The 22,044-nt window shown below is 43.9% G+C and overlaps 1 protein-coding gene across 1 annotated transcript in view; it reads left to right on the forward strand.

Moving 5' to 3' along the window:
* zfyve16 (zinc finger, FYVE domain containing 16) overlaps nucleotides 1-22,044 on the forward strand; it is a 36,099-nt gene that overhangs the window by 3,601 nt on the left and 10,454 nt on the right. The window contains exons 2-8 of the mRNA XM_033646579.2: nucleotides 2,403-2,511; nucleotides 5,569-7,619; nucleotides 9,706-9,802; nucleotides 18,650-18,826; nucleotides 18,924-19,060; nucleotides 19,315-19,531; nucleotides 21,810-21,932. Coding sequence (XP_033502470.2) covers nucleotides 2,442-2,511; nucleotides 5,569-7,619; nucleotides 9,706-9,802; nucleotides 18,650-18,826; nucleotides 18,924-19,060; nucleotides 19,315-19,531; nucleotides 21,810-21,932 — 2,872 coding nt within the window. The 5' untranslated portion in view covers nucleotides 2,403-2,441. The remainder of the gene's footprint in view (nucleotides 1-2,402; nucleotides 2,512-5,568; nucleotides 7,620-9,705; nucleotides 9,803-18,649; nucleotides 18,827-18,923; nucleotides 19,061-19,314; nucleotides 19,532-21,809; nucleotides 21,933-22,044) is intronic.

Consider the following 22,044-nt stretch of genomic DNA (forward strand, 5'->3'; position numbering starts at 1 on the left):
CAGATGAACAGGGGACCCCTGTGTAGACTATTGATTGTGTGATTCAAGCTGACCAAAAGCAGACTATCACTACACATTTCTCTCACTGTGAAGCACTCGTGCAGGTATTCTGTAAATATTCCTTGTGTTGTTGCACAGAAGTTGAGATTAGGACATTTGAGACTATTGTTTTCATTTCATCAGGTGATAGAAACACAGCAATTAATATTTTGCCTCTGGCAGGAGTTAAATCCTCAGTGGTGCTGAGGCTGATCTAAAAGTAGACCGTGTGATCCTGTGCAACACGGAGAGGGAATGTCATGACATCACCCTCAGGTGTTGCTCAAGCCTCAACTTTTGTTATTGGGAGTCCATCGAATCGTATTGTAAATTATACTAATGAAATGAGCTAGTTGAAAAGTAATACACTTAAGTATAAACCATTTGTCACCCAGGAACAAGTCAGTTTGTTAGTTGGTGTTTTTTTATTCTTAAAGATGGAGTGCAAAACCTTTAGGGGTGTGCCATGTCATCTTGTTCATGATACTACCAGTATCCTTTTTAATATGATATGAAAATTCATATCGTGACACTGGCGATATTTTGACTTGTTGACATAGTGAGTGATGTCATACAGTTACCCAGGGCAACACCATCATGGCTGACAGAGAAATGATTCCCGACTCCTTGGTGGTTCCAAAAAGAGGAGCAGCTTCAGTAGTGTGGAATAAACTGTGGCGTCCTGAATGTTTTACTTCTCTTAGCACACTCAGACAGCGTCAAACAACGTCAAAATACATCCACTAAAAGTGCATTTTTTTCAGACAGATAGGCTCGGATTGTTAGCATAATTATCTGACAACATAACGGAAAGGAGAAATGAACGTCTGTGTTTACCTTTAGCTGGATTCAGACATGTTCCTCTGCCTGTTGCTGCTCCCTCTCTCTCCTCTATTTATTTGAACACGGAGAGAGGGAGCAGCAACAGGCAGAGGAACATGTCAATATTTTTTTCACCGACTTGTCATATCCTCAAGAATATTGTTATCGCAAAAAATACTTTCAAATATCTTGATATTGTTTTAGGGCCATATCACCCAGCCCAAGAAACAAATAAACATGTGACACAAAAGGCAGTTTATTATTATGAGTAAAAAATCTGCTTGGCTGGTGGATTTTATCATTTCCCAGTCCTCTTGCCTGGTGACTGAGAAAGTTAATTTTGGACACTGCCTGCAGGTGAACTCGATGCATCTCCCCCACCCCCAGGAGTGTTCTCTCTTCAGGTCTTTTTTTATCAACTTAAATCCTCCCTCTGATCACAGAGTTCTTTTTTTATTCGGAGCATTCACTCCAAAAACTTGCTGTCACTGTACTCTGAGCTATTACTCCATGGTCTTCATGGTCCCGTGGTCTCTCCCTGCTTCCTGCCCTCGTACGTACTCTTACGCATCACCTCCAACGCCCCAGTGTAGGAAGGTCACCACAAACACCACAACTCTGGTCTCCTTCCAAATACAAAGAGCTTTGCCTGATCGTGATGAGCTTAGTTAGCGTGGTGTGAACTTGTTTTTCTATTCTGTGTTTATTATTATTTTCTCGTCTATGCAACAAAACACCTTGTGTGTGAAAAACAAGGTGGCGATAAATCAAATTCTGATTGCAGTAATAATCACGTTGTTGATCACATGATGCAACATAACTGGTCTGTGTGAGGATAATGGTTGTGGTGCTTTTGATACAGGCTGTATGCTGCACTCATAACCACATATGGTGTGTTTTCCATGTCTGTAATGTTGTCTTATTTTGAATTAAATGTCTGATTTAGAATTACAGATTAGATCTAAGGTACACTGGCTCTAAAGAGTGTAAACTTTGTGCATATTCAAATGTATCTTGCAGAGATTTAATACTGACAGGAGCTACAGAGTCGAGTCATTGTCTTGACAAACGCAGGGGGATATAGCAATAAAGCCTCTATATTTATTTGACACTAGATACAGCATAAGCAGTCAGTGTAAGTTTGTGTATAGCTTCCATTATTTATTTTATGCCTGTTTTGATTCTAAACACATGTTATGTCTTTTACTTTCTCTATTTTTCTGTATTGCTGTCCTTGTTCTGATGCATGAGCCAAATTGCCCCTCTGGGGATCAATAAAGGTTTATCTTATCTTACACAATAATACAGATTTAATGTCGTATTAAATCTATATTACAGCTGCTATAAACACAAACAGTATGCATTGATACATGTAAACAAGAATGTCACACCGGGATAACGTGAAAATAACTGACCTAGATTCTTGTTCATAAGGAGACATTTTATTACTGTACTACTTCCCAAAGACAAAGACTGAAAAAAAAACTATGAAAAAATGTAGTCTTTTTCTGGTATTAAAGCATGTTTTTCTTGTCCTTTAGGAATCGGAGGGGGTTAAGGGCCCTTTGTTTTAGCCCAGCATGGACAGCTTCTTCAAGGCAGCTGTTTGTGATCTGGACAAACTGCTTGATGACTTTGAGCTCAATACTGGTAAGATACAGTTTATGATTGTTGTCATTTTATTTTAATCTTTAATCTTGTTTTTCCCATGAATCAGTTAATGGTTTGATCTGTTAAATGTCAAAAAAGAGACAAAGAATGTTCGTCATAATTTCTCAGAGTCCATGGTGACATTTCCAAATCTCTGGCTTTGTCTGACTTGTAGTCTAAAGATAGAATATATTAAAAATTTCCATTAATACAGACCAGTAATGAGGCTCATAGTACTAGAAACCAGTCTCGCCCAGCTCAGTGTTGGTGTGAAGGACTTTTAAAACCAGTCTCTCCTGTGATATGGTTCCATGTCAATGATTTTGGCACACAGGTATCCTGGTAGTTTGAATAGCAAGGCCTTATAGATGATGCAGGCGTGTAGATGTCTTCTAGCACCCAGTGATGTCCAGCCAAGCTTTTTATACAGGTCACAGTGGTGAGTACGATAACTATCGGCTGTAATGAAGTGCAGGACACTATGATAGACAGCGTCAAGGGGTATTAGGGTTGTGGCAGCTGCATGAGTGAACAGGATATCCCTTTATTCTATTGTGGACAGTATAGTGGATTGTATAATAGTTTTTCCGTTTTCAAAGGAAAAGAAGGCCCTAATGTGGTATAGAAAGACAATTTGTATTTGTATTTTTTGAGTAAGATGCTCTAATGAGTTTTGTATGATAACTTGCTGTCTAACCAGATGTTGAGATATTAATAGTGCTGAACTGTTTCAATGCCGTCACCATTTAAGGTGCAGATGGAATAAGGGGTGTCTGCTGATCATGGTTTTGTGAAACTAGCTAATAACCTGTTTTAAGTTTGACAGAGATGTCTGTCAGATGTTAGGGGAGGATGCTTGGGTTGCAGTGGAATCTATAGCAGGATGGTATCATCAGCATAAAAGTGAGCAGTACAGTGTGGGGTTGGAGAATAGATATGGTTTATGTACAGAGTGAAAAGCAGTGAACCTAAAATTGAGCCTTGGGGAACGCCTATAGTGACTATATGAGGACTGGATTTGTAACCGTCGGCAACCACATTTTGAACTCTGTCGGACAGGTACGATTTGAACCAGTTCAATTCAATTTCAATTCAATTCAATTTTATTTATAAAGCCCAATATCACAAATCACAATTTGCCTCACAGGGCTTTACAGCATACGACATCCCTCTGTCCTTAAGACCCTCACAGCGGATAAGGAAAAACTCCCCAAAAAAACCCCTTTAACGGGGAAAAAAAAAACGGTAGAAACCTCAGGAAGAGCAACTGAGGAGGGATCCCTCTTCCAGGACGGACAGACGTGCAATAGATGTCGTACAGAACAGATCAGCATAATAAATTAACAGTAATCCATATGACACAATGAGACAGAGAGAGAGAGAGAGAGAGAGAGAGATGCAGGTAATGACAGTAGCTTACAACAACATTAATGAAAGTAATAATATTATAGTTATAGTTCTGGCTACTGTGGTACAATATGTTGAAAGTATGTATTAGTATCAGACAGTATACTTGTGTGACAATAGTCATATGTGTATAATAACAGTAGAAGTATGACTAATGACTAATGATGGCAGCAGCAGCAGGAGGCATCTGGCAGGACCACGGCAGCAGCACAACCACACACGTCACACTGTCCAGGCACCGCTGTGATATGAGTTAATCTGAGAGACAGTGGAGCACAAAGGCTCCGGAGAAGAAGCCGAGTTAGTGACATCCAGAATGGCCGAGTTAGCAAGATGCAGTAATAGGATGAGAGTGAGAGAGAGAGAGAGAGAGAGAGAGAGAGAGAGAGAGAGAGAGAGAGAGAGAGAGAGAGAGAGAGAGAGAGAGAGAGGGAGAGAGAGGGAGAGAGAGAGAGAGGGAGCCCGGTGTATTATAGGGGGTCCTCCGGCAGACTAGGCCTAAGTCAGCCTAACTAGGGGCTGGTACAGGGCAAGCCTGAGCCAGCCCTAACTATAAGCTTTATCAAAGAGGAAAGTCTTAAGTCTAGTCTTAAATGTGGAGACGGTGTCTGCCTCCCGGACCGTAACAGGAAGATGATTCCACAGGAGAGGAGCCTGATAGCTGAAGGCTCTGGCTCCTGATCTGCTTTTGGAGACTTTAGGGACCACGAGTAACCCTGCGTTCTCAGAGCGCAGTGTTCTGGTGGGATAATATGGCACTATGAGCTCTCTAAGATATGACGGAGCCTGACCATTTAGAGCTTTATAAGTTAACAGTAGGATTTTAAATTCAATTCTGGATTTTACAGGGAGCCAGTGCAGAGAAGCTAAAACAGGAGAAATATGATCTCGTTTCTTAGTTCCTGTTAGTACACGTGCTGCTGCATTCTGAATTAGCTGGAGAGTTTTTAAGGACTTACTAGAGCTACCTGATAATAGAGAGTTACAGTAATCCAGCCTTGAGGTAACAAAAGCGTGGACCAATTTTTCTGCATCTTTTCGGGTCAGGATAGGCCTAATTTTCGCAATATTACGCAGATGAAAAAATGCAGTCCGTGAGGTTTGCTTTAAATGAGAATTAAAAGACAAATCTTGATCAAATATTACTCCGAGGTTTCTTACGGTAGTGCTAGAGGCCAGAGCAATGCCATCTAGAGAAACTATGTCATCAGATAAAGAGTCTCTGAGTTGTTTGGGGCCAAGAACAATAACTTGTTATAAGTAAGTAATAAGTTGTAAGTAGATAAATCAAAAACCCACAGAGAGCAGCTTATCTAAAAGAATGACGCGATCAACCATATTAAAGACCTTCGACACATGTGTAAAGAGTGAGCACAGTGTGTGCGTTAAAGCAGGCATGTAAAGAAACTTCCGTATTCTAGTATTCACATTAAATTATTAAAGAATATTTGATTATTTGCAAAAAAAGAAAACGAAAATTGAATGTGGGAAAAGAAGTACAATTTAAAGTTGAAATTTATGCATTTAAATAATGGTTAAAGAAATGTTTTAACCGTACTATTTCATATCAGTAATATACTTTGATATTTGAATTATGTTTTTTTAAGTGTATCTGAGTTTAACATGTTTTGTTCTTTATTTTTATTACAGAGGAACTCGACTGTAAATCTGTTTTCCTGAAGCCCGCTGTGTACCCCTTCTCCTCACTGGGTTTATCCTCTGAGGCGTCCACCGTCCCACCAAACCTCCCCGACCTTAACTCTCTTCATTATGGTTCTGCCACCAACTGTCCTGACCGCTCCAGCAGTCAGAACCGCAGCGCTGATGACAGGGAGGTCAAAGGTCAGCCTCTTACTGGCGTGGACCTTCTCTCCTCTGTGGATCGCAGGCCACCTAAAAGCTCAGCCCCTCCCTGCCCCGACAGAGCTCTGAAGCCGGTGTGTGACCTCGTGAACGACACCAGCTCAGCCATCCTGGTCAGGGCCAACAGCCACGATGCTTTCAGTGAGCTGGACATGGTGGAGAAGCAAATGGAGGAGGAGGAGACGCTGCTCGTGGACTTTGACAGCCCTGTGGTCACTGTGCGAGGAGAGCAGCAAGGACGGCCGAGCCAAAGTGTGGACGTAACAGAAGAGCAGGCGTCTGCAGGGAAAGACGGGCTTCTGGGTTCGGATTCCCAGGAGCAGAGCGGTGGATACTCTGCCTCGCTCAGTCTGCTGGATGTTATTCTTCCTGCTGCAGTGGAGAGGAGCTGTGAGTCCACAGATGATTCACTGGCACCAAGGATCTCTGAGTCAGCTGACAAAGACGAGAGGGACTGTGAGGAGGAGGCTTGCACAAACCAGGTAGTGGTTAACTCTTTAGACCACTGTGAACCGGAGCCCACTCTGCCTGTTGATAGCATTAAAGAGACAACAACAACCTCAGTGAGTAAAGAAGAGGAGTCACAAGAAATTTCGGATAAAGGCGAAGCTGAGTCTCTTGATGGTCCAAAGTCAGAAGCTTCAGACAGCGAAGCGATGGGCCTATCCTGCCTGCCTATAGCTGTGTCCATGTGTGGAGCTCTGGTGAACACAAAGACAGCAGAGGACGAGTCGGGACAAGCTTCAGAGCAGTGCGATGAGGCTGCAGACGTCTCTGAAAGCACTGAGGCAGACTCCCTGTCAGCCCTGGAAGCAAGGGAGGACAGATTGCATTTAGAGGAACCCGTTGACTCATCAGTGTCCGAGCAGGCTGCAGAGGGCAGGGTGTCACCAGAGGGGCAGCATCTCGCCCTCGAACCTGCTGCTGTTGCCCCTCCTGCAGAACTCGCCTCCTGCGAACACTCAGAACCCAGCCCCGTTGATCCTCCAGAGTTTGGTTTCGAATACCTTCCTGAGAGCGACCAGGCCGAGCTCCTGGTTACAGACGAGGAGCTGGATGCATTCCTGCAGGCACACGCAGAAGCAGAGCAGGGTGGTGTCTCTTACTGCGGTGGCGGCTCGGGAGATTTCACTCAACCTGAGAGTCTCTCAGAGTCAAACGGAGATCTGGAGGGCAGGCTGGTGGAAGAGGAGCTGAGGAGCTGTGGTCGAGGTAGACGGGAGGATCTGGAGGGTCTGGCTTCTCCAGAGAGTGACAGAACAATGTGTGTGACTGTAGAGGGAAGTTCAAACCCTGGTGCTCCATCACAAGACTCCTGCAGACCTCCTTGCCAAGAAGAGCCAGAACCCTCCTCTGAGGTAAACCATTCTGTAACCAGCAACACTTTCCAGTCCCAGCACAGCAGTAGCCCTGATCAGCAGCCCTCCTATGGAGGTGCAAGACCTAAACAGCTACACTGCCAAACTGCACGATCTCCACCAGCAGGAGAGGAAGGAGAGGAGCAGGCGCAGACGCTCAGCACTGCTGAGGATGAAGAGAGTTCACCCTCAAGTCTTACAGAGGAACATTCCAACAATAGGGATTTGAGCCCTATGTACGCCACTCAGGAGCATCAGGACTACAGTGTGGGGTTTGATGAACTCTCAGAGCCCCCACCTTACCCCGGGGAGTCACCCACAGATGGAGCCAGGTCGGTGAACTGGAAGAGAGAAGGAGTAGAGGAGCTGGGGAGCAGACAGCCTGCCTGGGTGCCCGACTCTGAAGCTCCCAACTGTATGAACTGCTACCAGAGGTTCACCTTCACCAAGAGACGGCACCACTGTCGAGCCTGCGGGAAGGTATGTTCAAGTTTCACTTATGTGTCGTTCTGTTGTATGAAAACACTTGGACGCTTTTGTCCAGCTGTGAATACTGGGGGTGTAACGGCCCTCAAACTAAAACCAAACATGCGATACAAATGGCCGCCATCTCCATGTTGCGATTTCGTCTTCTGTGTTGCAGTTTTTCCTAGGGGTGTAACGATCCATCAATCTGGATCAATATATCGATTAAAGGTGCGGACACACCAAACCGACATCAAAGAACTAGCAGTGACGAAAGCCAACTGTTGCGTTGTCTACATTGCCTCACGTCGCCCTGTGTCAGTTGCATCTGAACACACTACACGGACTACATCCGACGGCCAAGTAGCACGTACGTTCTGCGCTTGCGTGAGAGAGAGCGGAGTGAGAGAGTGGTACATCCTGTCAGCCGAGGGGTTTCCTATCTGTGCAGCCGAGCACCGCAGCACCTCCACGGACTATTACATCCAGACGGTCCCGGTGTTTCCTCCTCAGGCTCCACTTCACTCAGCTGCCCGATAAACCCGCTGCTTCTTCCCACTTTAACCTGAATAACAAACCAGGGCTCGGTGCTCCGGTTGGATCCAAACGGAGAGCCGGGGCTAGCTCAGAGACTAGCGGAGGCTAACTGGCTGTGCTTCCCTCCGGTCATGCTGCGGCTAACGCTCCGCTAGCCGCTCCCAGCTAGCTCCAGTTTGTTATTCAGGTTAAAGTGGGAAGAAGCAGCGGGTCTGTGGGGCAGCTGAGTGAAGTGGAGCCTGAGGAGGAAGCACCGGTTAGCCCCGGTTTCACTACAGGCAGATTCACTCACTACAGGGGCGAGGAAATAAAACCTGAACAGCCAATCAGAGTGATCTCTTTCACCGACAAGCTCCGCCGCTGATTCAACATGCTCAATCGGCCGAAAAGCCGCAGACGCCGAAGTGCCGATGGTGCAGGACACACTGCAAAAACTAGGGCGATAGACGCTCACCGACAGCCCAACTTTGGTCGACAGCCGACCATCGGCTTGGTGTGTCAGGGCCTTAAGTTGTTGACTAGAGATGATAGACATCTAGTTGTATTGGTGTGAGCTAGCAGCTTTTTAGAACGTTGCAGAAAAGTGCATTGCAGGTAGTCGCCTCTTTCAACTCGTCTTGTCGTGAATCTTTGGTCTGAGCTGGGCTTAAAGCAGAACATTCTACCATTTGAGAGCCTTTAAAAGGCAAATGTTTGGTATATTTGCTTGAATATGATTCAAACGATTGTCAAAATTGTTGCTTTTAGGTTGATTGACTGTCTGATTAATCATTGAACCCCAAGTTGAAAGGTTCAGCAGTGTTATAGTGCAGCCATCTTTGTTGTTGTAGGCTTCATTTTATTCTGACAGCGCAGCTCGGCTGATTGAATTGAAACAGTGAATCAAGTGGAAATTGTAAACATCAGACTAATTTTGCACCGTCGCCCTGCACGAGGAGCAGGACAAAAAAAAAAAAAAAGAGAAACGTCTCCCTGTCACGATGAATTCCTTGAGCTAAAATTTAAACCTTTTTTTTTCAATTCCAATTTTCTAAGTCGTTAAATTGTGAACAGTACCACAGTTTGTCAGTGCGCTTACAGGGAACTCTGAATGTTTCCTATATAGATTGTCCAATCAGCTTTAATTCTGTTTTTTTTTTAACATTTATTTGTGCGAAGTCTAGATGCATTTTTGTTTACAACACTTAATGTCATACGTGAATGACAGTGAAAGTTGTAAGGGGTGCGTGTTTTGGAAATAGTCAAATGAAACGGATTACGTCCCAGCACCAAATATAGCTCAGTGGATGCATGGACACAGAGAGCATGAGTCAGCACTTCTTTTTTCAGCCCCTCTATAGATCTCCACTGAGCCGCGTGTCCTAAAGATGGAGCTAAGTCCTTTAAAGGTGAGTGATTAAAACAGCATTAGAGAGGACTGTTGTTATTGTTCTCAGCAAGAGTGCTGCTGCTGGTCCAACCAGGCGGACATGTTTAGATACACTCTGAATTGTTGTGTCTTTTTTCTTATGTATGCACGTTCCTCTGTAGCGTACGTGTTTGGTCACTCTCTCCTCTGTGGCAGGTTTACTGTGCCGGTTGCTGCAACAGGAAGTGTAAGCTGAAGTACCTGGAGAAGGAGGCTCGTGTGTGTGTCGTCTGCTTTGATACCATACACAGAGGTAAGGCCCTGCTGTGGTCTGAGCTCACACTCACCTCCACATGTTTCTGACAGATATGTGAGCAGAGAGTAGTGTGCAGACATTCAGTATGCTAATGTGGAAGTATTTTCACCACTGTGGTGAGATTGTTGCAGAAATGCAGAGTAATTAAGGAGTTTGTGTCCGTCTGATGAGTTGAACGTTATTGACAAACCTCTGAAATGGGATAAAGCTGCTGTACAGGCTCCAATGATTCATGTGTGTACATGTCCTGGAGGGACGTGTAGCATTAGACAGATGACTGTGGTTTTGAAGGGCCTTTTGAAAAAGTGTTTTTAACACATTTGTGGCCAAAAATGATATTTAGTATGATGAGGAGAAATGTCACAACATTTGTTCTGATTGGTCGAAAGTCTTGAAATCTGGATAAACTTTGTGCATATCTAACAGTACAAGTTTGAAATTTTTAGATCACATAAAAAGGTGTAGACAAACACAGGAATTTTGAAAATGAGGAAAATTGCCACATTGAAATAGAAATAGATTATTGTTTATGCTGCAAATGACTGTTAATCTTTGATATTTAATTTGTTATGACTTCACAGATATCAGTTCTTGATTGTGTTCGTTGTAGTTTCTGAGATACAGTCCTGTTCTACTGTTAATGCCTTTGTTGCCGGCGTGGAGGCAGCCATGAGACATTCACCTGGACTCAACATCTAAAATCTAGACAGCGTGGTCCTGTGCAACATGGAGAGGGAAGGTCATGACATCACCCTCAGGTGGTGCTCAAGCCTCAACTTTTTATGCCTCCATGCCAGAGGCATCATGTTTTCGGGTTGTTCATTCATCCCATGCTTGTCTTGATATCTCAAGAACGCCTCAAGGGAATTTCTTGAAATTTGGCACAAACGTCCAGTTGGACTCAACAATTAAATGCTTAGTTTTTGGTGGTCATAGGTCAAAGGCCAAGGTCACTATGACCCTGTCGGTCTCGTTTTTGTGAACGCGATATCTCAAGAACGGCCTTAAGGGATTTCTTCAAATTTGGCACAAATGTCTGGATCTCAAGAATTCATATGCTGATTGTGACACAATTTCACACAAATGTCTAACAGGATAAAATAATAAAGGTCAAAAGGTTAAAGGTCAGCTTGACTGTGACATCATCATGTTTTAACGTCATATCTCAGGAACAGAAGGGGAGACATTTGGTCAGATACTGAATTGGTGACTCTAATCTTGAAACTGTGCTGATTGTATAGATCTTCTGTGTGTGAAGCATCCATGTTTTCACTGACATGGATGGAGACTGTCAGAGACACTGGACTGGTGGGCGGAGGTGTACAATTGCAGGGCGGCAATTCTAGTTTTCACGACTCCAACAAAAACATTGTTGCTAATGATGAACTCTGGATAGGGATTTACTTTTTGTACGAGTCTATACTTGTATTTTTAGGAAGATCCTCCATCGTATGTGATGTTGATAAGTTTTTCTACAACCGTCTGAGCAGTGGACGATACGTCACGTCCGATGAGCTGCAAACAGACGACAGCTTGACAGTTGATTGACAGCTGTCAGAAGTCCCAATGACGGATGACAGTGCCAGTTGAACAGTAATAGCAGGAATATTAATTGATTTAGTGAACAAAATAATCATAAATATTACAAACAACAAAAGGATATAACTATAAAAATAACACTGCAGATGTAATTTCACTGTCACAAATATGATGTTAGAATCTACAAGTTAAACTACATGTATTGCAAAGTAACAACAGCAGAGCTCTCCGGGTTGATCTCCTTCTCTGGCGAATTCGGTGAGTGGCGTTTGTTTTATCTCCAAGGTAACGGATATAAAAGCAAGAGCGTCAAAGTTCAGGGCGTGATGTTATGACACAGCAGCATATTCCAATTGTGTGCATGCTGCATGCAACAGTATGTACTTTTTAAGGGCAGCTGCAGCACCTAGTAAAAGTAAAAAGAAAAAGTACGTGATTCAGTACACACCCACTGACAGGGCTAACTGTTAGCATCACACAGCTAATGTTCCCTAATGGTTATTAACGGGTTTAAAGAAAGAGTTGAGATGTTAGCTCGGGATGTTCCTGATAACTAATTTCCCTGTTGACTAAGTGAAAATTTTAATTAAGGCTCATCGACTAGTCTAAAAAAAAGGAAATCACTCATTTTATGTTGGATGTGCTTCAGCCTGGAGGTTCTCATTTTGTGTCCCGGCACGATGCGTTCAGGCTCAACATATTCCGTTAACTTCCTGAAGCCTTACCCTTCAACAAAGTTCAGTGGAAGCGTATCTTGCAAGGTCATTGTTGTGATGAGCTGCGTTATCTTCACAGCGTCTCTGGGTGAACGATGTCAATTTGGTCTGAGTGTGGCGAGCACCGCTAGCAGCAGCAGCAGCCGTCGTTCTGTCCAGGTTAACATCCGAATGCTTGAGTTGAATGTGGTTGTGTGTTGCTCCAGTCGAGTGATTATATACCAGTTTATTTTCTGACACAGCCTACATGCTTTTCATTGTCTAGATCAAAGCTGCCAAACTGCGCTGGTTTACGAGAGGACATCGCTCCAATTTAAAACTCCAGTCTACTCGAGCATTACCGCGGGGAGGGGGACTGCTGTCTGACAGCTCTGTAGCACCCACTAGTGGCGGGCGACTGCATGACAGTTAAGCAGCCTTGTACATAAATAAAATAGTAATTGGTTTAACGATTAATATTTTTGGTGCCGACTAACGAGGGGGCGGGCGTTTAATCATTTAAACGACTAATCGTCAGCTCATGCTAACCGGTCAGAGGCAGCAGGGGGAGAGTGGCTCATGGAGATGGTCCTGATCAACACCAATTCAATGTTGACGCCCCCCACACCCCCGCCATTATGAACAGATTTGTAATTTTTGTTGCAAGAAATGTCTGTAAACTTCGCAGCGTACATCGCAATTGTTTTAGAAAAGCTGCTGTGAACTTATGTTTGCATTTCAGGCCACAACAGTCCCAATAACAGCTCCCCGAAATCACTGCAGGGACTGATTCATAGTTTGATTTGCTGCCCTCACCTGGCCAAAAACATAATTTAATGCAGCTTTAATATTTTTTAACTGTCTATAGACGCCCTGCCTCTGTATGGGGCTCATATATTGGCTTGTGAAAGTTGTTTTTGGGCTGGTGAGTGGAGCAATTCTACCAGACACCTGCATATTTAAGCAGCATTTGGCTGGTGGTTGGGGCTAATTTTGTGCCCTGGGTAGAACTGGTCTTTTCATCCTCTCACAGGAACAGACTAAACCTACAGGTCATCTTTAAATAGACTAAACGAGTTGTCATTAAAACTTAATAACATCACAGTAACGTTTTCATTATACAGCTGATGAATATTTAAGGCATGAAACACTAAAAACGTCCCGTACAGAGCGGCTCGGGAGGCTCGCTTTCATGTCTGAACAAATATTAAATATTCAAACATTCATATATAGAATTGCGTCTTTGCATGAACATAAACAGCACGTTGGTGTAAAAAAGAAAAGATTTGAAATCAGCGTCTGTGCTTCACTCGTCTGTGTTTGAGAGAGGCACCTTTTTATAGTTAAAGACTGCAGCATGGACATGGAGGAGAGATGGGGAGGGGGAAGATGGATGGAGAGGGGAGGAGAGTTATAGCAGGACACTGGCATTTGTCCTTGATTGTGTGTGCGTGTGTGTGCTACGGGACCCGCCTAACGCAGCGGACATGTGACGCTCGCACACGGCGTCTAAATTAAGAAGAAAGAGGTGATCCACTTTTTGTGGCTGCTGGTGGATGCTCGAGCGCTGTGACGTGATCCCTCTCTCCTCTCCGTCATCTCTCCCTCCTCCTTTTGCTCTCCATCTCTCACAACAGTGTGGTGAGCTGCATGTGAAGCTTACTGCACACACACACACCTCAGCCGAAAGCTAACGGGGCTGACACGGCTAACGGCACACGTAGACTCACGGAGATAAGCGAGGAGCTGCTTCAGGGGAGCTGTGATGGGAGTGTCGAAAGTCAGACTGAGGAATAGACTCGCAGTGATCTGGACGGGTTGAGTTGTAGCAGAGGGGATGATGAGGGTGAGGATGAGGATGAGGTAAGCTGAATCTTAAAAAGTAGTCATTGTTTACTGCTTCTGTGTCCTGTTGGATTGTTGTGGTGTTAATAATCTGCGTTGAGGAATATTTGACCCAGTGTGAATATGTTGTGGTGATCTGACCACAGGAGGACACATCGCTGCTCAGACCTGTTTGTGTCATGCATCCCCAGCTGACCACTTGTTTTCAGATTTCATTGCTGCCTACGTCACTTACGCTAGAAGGTCAAAGGGCCCTGTGCATGGTTACAGCGTTCACACATTCATCAGCCATGTTAGCGGTTGTGTCGGTACAGCTGGAGATATCGCTGTCAGCAGAATCCAGCACGTCTTCTTCCATTCGTCACAACGATGGACGGTCACAATTCATCCAACCTGTTGTGAAATGGACAAGTTATAGAGTAGGGATGCACCGATTTAAATTCTGGGCTGATACTCCTTCAGAAAACACAATCTGGCTGATGATTTGTTTTGTTGTTTTCATGTCATTCAGTCCTTCAATACCTTTGAGCGAGCACAAATTCAATCCTGCAAATGTATGAAACAGCCTTTAGAATATAATCTTCTTTCACATGAAAACATCTTTTAAAAATTGCTTTTTACTCAATATCAGAGTCCTTAAAATGTCTTAGATTAAAAAATGTAAAAGTAATTAAAAAGTCTTAAAGTTGAATTTGTGAGGTCGTAACTACCACAAACATTTCATCTCATTTCATTTATATATCTCTTAATTTCTTTTTGTGTAAATGAGTGAAGTGAATGAGTGATTTAAACATCCACATTTCCAGTGCTACAAATCTTTAAAAATGTACTTTATACTTGCACATAACACTTACCTCTGCACAAGACCACATCTGTACTACTTACCTGTGATGCTTAGATAATTAAAATAAGATTTGTCCAAAAATCTGTCCTAAATTTGGTGTCTTAAGCGGGTCTTAAAAGCATTAAATTTAACTGTTTGATGCCTGTAGACACCCTGTATATACTGTGTCATAATTCCCTTTCTAATATCTGTTATAGATTGCTGTGAAAACATCAGCATATACCACCGATTTGTTTCGTTCTGCCATTATTGAAGTGTCACTGTCGTCTCCTACGATCACATCTCGCCTGAACTACGCTACGCTGCCTCCAAGATCTTGGATGGTACTGCTGTGTTTTGGCCGTAAGCTTTTAGAAAACGTGTGCAGAGGACGGACAGAAGGCTCCGTCCATCTCCATTTAACATTCGCTCTTTTTTTTTCTGTAGCCGCTTATCATGTTAGGGGTCACGGGGCTGGAGCCTATCCCAGCTGACACTGGGTGAGAGGCAGGGTTCACCCTGGACAGGTCACCAGACTATCACAGGGCTGACACATAGAGACAGACAACCATTCACACTCACATTCACACCTACGGACAATTTAGAGTCACCAATTAACCTGCGTGTCTTTGGACTGTGGGAGGAAGCTGGAGCACCTGGAGGAAACCCACGCTGACACAGGGAGAACATGTCAGAGCACCTGGAGGAAACCCACGCTGACACAGGGAGAACATGTCAGAGCACCTGGAGGAAACCCACGCTGACACAGGGAGAACATGTCAGAGCACCTGGAGGAAACCCACACTGACACAGGGAGAACATGTCAGAGCACCTGGAGGAAACCCACGCTGACACAGGGAGAACATGTCAGAGCACCTGGAGGAAACCCACGCTGACACAGGGAGAACATGTCAGAGCACCTGGAGGAAACCCACGCTGACACAGGGAGAACATGTCAGAGCACCTGGAGGAAACCCACGCTGACACAGGGAGAACATGTCAGAGCACCTGGAGGAAACCCACACTGACACAGGGAGAACATGTCAGAGCACCTGGAGGAAACCCCCTCCCTTCTTTCTCTGCCCGTCGTGTCTGCTCATCTAACAGTGATAATAAGACTATTACTACAATGATAAAGAAAAGTAAATAGACTAGACGCTGAAACTGTTGCAGCAGATCGGCGCTGCAGCGATAAAAGAGCCGACGGACCATTCGCAGTGCTCCATGGTTGCTTCTTGGCTTTGGGACGCTTCCAAATCCTGTCTGAATTTTAACTGGTGGCTCTGCAGCGCTCTGTTGCTGACCTCAGAGCTTTGGGGCGGTTCATGGCACTTTGCCTCTTGCCGAAACCCGACGTTCTCATCCAGATGTGCTTTCAGGTGCTGAAATTTGGCAAATTAAATGTGAATCGATACTCAGTAGTGCCGATGGAGATCGTCTGGTCCGTTTAAAGTACCAAGTTCAGTACCCAACCAAGTAATTACCCAAAGCCTTGGATGACTGTTTTTGTGCCTTGTCATCATTTCTTTGCAGAACAAGGTGAAACAACTTGTAGTGATGCTGTGTAACTGAAGAGAGTCCATCCTACTGTAATGTCTTTGCGGTGTGTGTCCTCTCGATGTGGCTGAGTTCCTGTGCTTTTGTAAGCCACACTGTTCTTGTTGTCAGTACACAACGGATCAATAAAGATCTATGATGCTTAATCAATATAATGTAGACGAGTGCTGCATCAGCATTTTGTGAGAGAGTCCAACCGGAGAGGCATTTAGAAAGCCTCTCAGTCACCGCCTGGAAGCTTTCCTGGAAGCAACAACTCATGTCTGTGCTGTTTGCACTAACCTTCATTCATCTGCACCACAGGATGTGCTGTAGGGGAGCAGAGCTGTCAGTCAAAGGTTAAATGTGTCTGATTTTGGTAGTTTCCGAATCCTTTGTATTGAAAACAATGAAACGTAGCTTCAGGATGTGCTGCAGTATCACACTGTGCGACACACAAGCAGCTTCAAGGCAGAAATTAGTCATAACAGTGATCAGAAATCACAGTTAGTGCCTCGTGGTCATTGCAACATGGCTGTGAGGCTGTTTTTGTGTCCAGTGTGTGTCCTCTGAGCGAGCACAGTCATGCTCATCATGCTCCAGTTCTGCTTGTGAATGATCTGATCTGATATCTGATCACTCATCAGCTGCTTCAGGTTCATCTTCAGAGCTGCTTTTATCAGAAATATCCAATATTAGAAAGAAAGCTAACAAAAAAAGTTCTACATCTTGTGTTGACGTTCATTTAAATGGACACAGAGTGAGTCCAAACATGAAAACACAACAGTACCTACATACTGTGGAGCAATATGACTCTGTTACTGTCCATACCTCAGGTGTTTATAGGTGTTTTAACAGAAAAACATTTTCAACTATGCCAGGATGCCGACGCCCCGCTCCCCTCATCCTCTGTTAAATGGTATCTCCCAGGCGCACTACGTTATCAAACCATGTGATGTTTGGTATTGCTGGATTCAGGAAGCTCTCGACTTTTCAGAAATAACATCGTTTTTCTTTTATTTATTATGCCTTTCGCACCAGAGCAGCCTAAACACACAAAGTTCAAAATCACGATGAGTGGTGACAAGTCATGTCATGCCGTTTTTCGAGGGGAAAAGTTAAAGGATTACTCGTGATCTTATGTGGAGCTATTAGCAGGGACTTAGCTGTCTTATAAAAGGTAAGAGTCTCACTCCTACCACTATTTTTGTCTGAGATACACCGTCTAGAAAGTGGGATCATAACTTTCACGTTTCATATGGCTTTATTTGGTGATATTTTATGGTGTTTCTGTGTCATAAACAACATCAGCTATCATAATCACACCTGATTTCAATAAGGTACAATGTTTGAAGCTGGCTGAGTGTTGTTTGATCACTGATAGTACTGTTTTGAAGCTGAGTGACCGACTTGTCATTTGGAGCTCCGCCTGGATCTTTTCATGGATAAAACACTGTAGAATGGTCATACTTTGAGCAGTCTTCTTCAAATTTGGAACAAGTGTTCATTGATAGTGTGCCTACAGCCCCACAGTGTCATTTACCTCCTCAGATGAAGCCACAGACAGTTATTCATCCTGAAACACATTTTTTATTTTATTTTAGACAAAATCTTCAACTTTTTACTGACTTCAGAGGCCCATTACTCTGTCTCAGTATCACCTAGAGTGTTTCTGACACTTTCACAAGAAACTTCAGGGAGTTTTCTTTCTGGCAACACCTCATGCATGCATGTAGTCAGAGCGGTTCAGAAGCTACAGTCATTTTAATTTGGGTATGTCATTTTAGGCGTTTTCGCTACAAAATGAGGGTGGAGTGCAAGAGGTTAACAGTTTGACACCAGTGAAGTGTGAAATAGTTTGACGGGGAAAATGAACTTGTGAACTGAATATAATGAAGGAACTAAACAACAATATGGCTGTCATAAAAACAGACCTCAAGTATGACAACTACTATTATACTGCATTTATTGCGCCCTCAAGTTAACTGTTGTACAGCAAAGAACAACTGAGGCTGATGGGAATGTCATTAGTGTTTCAGGAATTTGACCAAAAACTAAAGTATTGGACACATTAACATGTTGAAGTGATGATGGCGTGAGATGAAAAGTAAAGGGATCACAATTCATCCTGACAGGAAGATGAACGTCTGTAAGGAATCCCATGTGAATGCACCCTGTTACTGTGGAGACATTTCACTCAAATCCACAAATAAATAAACCTCCTGATGACACTGGAGATTAAATCAGAGGATCTGCAAAGTCATCATCAGGGGATTGTAAAAGTCTGCATTAAAACTCAACATAATCCATCTGTTAGTTGTTGAGCTGTTTCAGTCTGGACTCATCCACAGACTCTTGAAACTAAGCTAAAATTAACCCACCTCCATGACACGTTTCTCCTTGCAGCCCAGGCCCTGGAGCGGATGATGAGTCCTTCGGGTCCCAGTCCCAACCCCAACGTCCCGTCTGAGTACTGCAGCACCATCCCCCCTCTGCAGCAGGCTCGAGCCGCCGGCACCCTTAACTCTCCTCCGCCGACCGTCATGGTGCCTGTGTCCGTTCTCAAACACCCAAACAACGACAGTATGACTGCTCTTAAATACTGAACACGCTCTGTACGTTCACTGTCAGTGTTGTTTTCCTGAGCCGTACCCTTGAAGAGACTTCTGTGTGTTATCAGGTTGTCCTCGTGAACAGAAGCGCGTGTGGTTCGCTGATGGCATCCTGCCCAACGGAGAGGTGGCAGACACAACCAAGCTGTCGGTGACGAGCCGGCGGAGCTCCCAGGAGTTCAGCGCCGTCTCTCCGGACCAAACAGTAAGACACAGAAACATCATCCACGCAGCAGAGCAGCAGAGATTCTTTTATCAGGACTTTTTCACATTGTCTTGTTGCTCTCACCGTCTCTTAAACTGGTTACCATGTTTTGAGAAAGTTGAGTTCTTCCCCAGGTGGTTAACAGACCATTTTTTGCCTCACAGTTAGATTATAAATAATAAAACATGAAGATTAAAAATAACTGAATCCTCTAAAGTTGAAAGCTCCCACAGTGACCGACTCTCTCCTCTCAGCCTGGCTCTGCAGGGTCAGAGGTTGGAGTCGGTGGCTCCTCCGCTCCTGAAGCTTCAGGGGCTGTGGAGGTGGTTCGACCTCCGCTGTCTGGACCCTGGGACTACGCCCTGCTCTCTGGGATCGGTACTTCAGTGAAGAGGGTTCCCAGTCTGCTGCCAGACAACGAGGATGAACTCCCACCACTGCTCATCATCACTGGAGAGGATGAAGCTGGAGGTGTGTGTTTTATTTCAGTGTCCTTGTATGTTTTCTGTGGCTCCTTTCAGACATGTAACTCTTTACTGAGTGCTTTGGCAGTTTTGAGGGGGATTTAAACTTGTGTGGCAGACTCTACGCTGTTGTGAGCATTTATTCTTGTGCGGTGGTGTGTCTGTGTCACTCTGCAGTTACACCTCCAAAACACTAGTCGGCGGTGTAGTGCTGTAAAGTTCAGTTGATTCAAAACACACATTAAACACACATTAAACATGGCTTCATAGAGACAGTGTCAAACACAAATCAGCTTCACTATAACTCGCAGCATTCACAGACAAACACTTGTCTTTATCTGGACACATTTTCCCCACAAATACAACATGCTAACACTATTAGCACAAGCCTATGGCATTCTACAACGTATAAATTAGATAACAAGCAAATTTACGATTTATTGATCTCGTATTGTGCCTAACTGTCGTGCATCAAAATTTAGCGGGTATGGAATAAATCTGCAGATGCTCTGGTTCAAAATGATTCCAAACGTTTCAATGGATGTCAGTTTTTAAGCCACAACGAAGGACAAAATGTTTCCTGCAACAGACAGTAAGGCTTGTTGTTTTTAGCCGGGCCAATTTCCAGAAAACCTGTGGCCCCTACTGGTTGATCAAGAGGAGTGAGGAATCAGCAGTGACATGAAACATTCAGTAAAACAGGTTTTTCAACAACTATGAATCACCACAACAAGAGGTCCTTGAGGTTCAGCAGTTGTAATTTTGACAGCTATTTTAGATTTAGTCTGAGTCTTGAGACGACAGTGTTTATTAGTTCAAGTCACACTTCAGTCATTTTTATCCTTCATAGTTTTAGTCAATAAAAAATCAAAAGATTTTAGTCTTTTAGTCACTTTAAACTAATCCAGTGAGGTTAATTCATAGATCATAAATCAGAATCAAGGTGACAGGTTGTATAAAATAATGTGTGTGTGTCATGTCTCCAGCAGTGTGTGACAGGTTTAAGGGCTGATTTACGAGCACACACTTACTGATCATCATCTGAAAAGCTCAACATCTCTCTATTTATGCTCTCAACAAATAACTAATGTGAGCCAACTAGGATTTGTCCCCAGGTTCATTGTAAACTCTGACTTATCCATGTGACTGTTAAGAAGCAGAAACATAACTTGTTTCTTCATGTGCACCATGTTAGTCTGGAGGTTTAAACTGGTGTCCTCTCACAGAGTTGGTGATTCAAACTAAACTTTCATCTCTGTCAGAGAAAACTGATCTGAGTTCAGACTGTTTACTTACAGCACAGCTACACTCACAGATAACTGAGCCTCCTACCTGCCTGTCAAACACCATCAACCCACAAACCTTCTCCAGTCCAGACTGAGTGGAGTCCTGCGGGGTGAAGCTGTGAAGTCTGCGAGCGGAGCTAGCTGCTAACTGCAACTAACAAACTCCACAAATCCATTCAGCAGCTCCACCATCCACAGTCAGACATACACGGCTGATTATTTACTGCTGAGTTACAGCTCACAACTCGCACCAACCCAAACATCCTGGTGCAGACTATTTACTGGAGTTTACCAGCCTGTCGCTCATCAGGCATCTGAAGATCATTACAAGCACGGCTTCAGTTTTTCACTTTCAATATCGGATAGTCCACCACTGACGTTTCGTTCCGTCTCATCTCGTCAGCGAAAATGAAGCACAGATTTTGTCTTAGTTTTTTTATCATCAAGATCTGTTTTTAGCTCGTCATCGTCTCATTTTTGTGGTGGGAAAAAAGGTCATTGATGAAAAATCTTCACCATAGTTTTTGTCAACCAAATAAGCACTGGCATACAGTCAAAAAAGTGCACACAAAATATGAGGCTGATTGGTCCAGTAGTTTGAGATTAGCAGTGAACAGTCAGATACAAACTTTCACAGACACCTCCAAAGCTTTGATTCCCTCCAGGTTTACGCCTGGTCAAGGTAAAAATGTAAGAGACTCACCAGAGTGTGGGCGATACAAGTGTCCCTCACACTCACAGTGGTCATTTTATTAAAATGTCAATCGCAAAATAAGTTTTAACATCTGTCTCTGATGCAGCCTGTGAGAGAACTGAAAACATTTGTCTACTTAAAAGTTTACTTTTCAACTCACCACTGTTTCCCAGCAGTGACTGCACCCTCTCATCCAACAGGTGTCAAATATCGCACAGAAATGTGCTGTCTGACTGACAAAAATCTGTCACTGAATCTCAAGCATGTGGCTTTAAATGTGCTCTGCTGTTTTTTATTAATTCCAGATGTGTTGGTTGAGGAAAGTCCCGCCCCGTGTCAGATCCTGCACTTATTAGAGGAGGGAGGACCCCGACCGCTGACATTTGTTCTCAATGCCAACCTGCTGATCAACGTCAAACTGGTCACATGTGAGCAGAAAATATCTCAAATCACTTTCGATTTTATATGACAAATAAACTGGCTGTCAGCACACATCATATACAGCCTGATCCTGGATGTGTTCCCGTGCTCCCTCACAGA

This window comes from Epinephelus lanceolatus, chromosome 19, assembly GCF_041903045.1.
Source record: "Epinephelus lanceolatus isolate andai-2023 chromosome 19, ASM4190304v1, whole genome shotgun sequence".
In the NCBI taxonomy this organism is placed as follows: Eukaryota; Metazoa; Chordata; class Actinopteri; order Perciformes; family Serranidae; genus Epinephelus; species Epinephelus lanceolatus.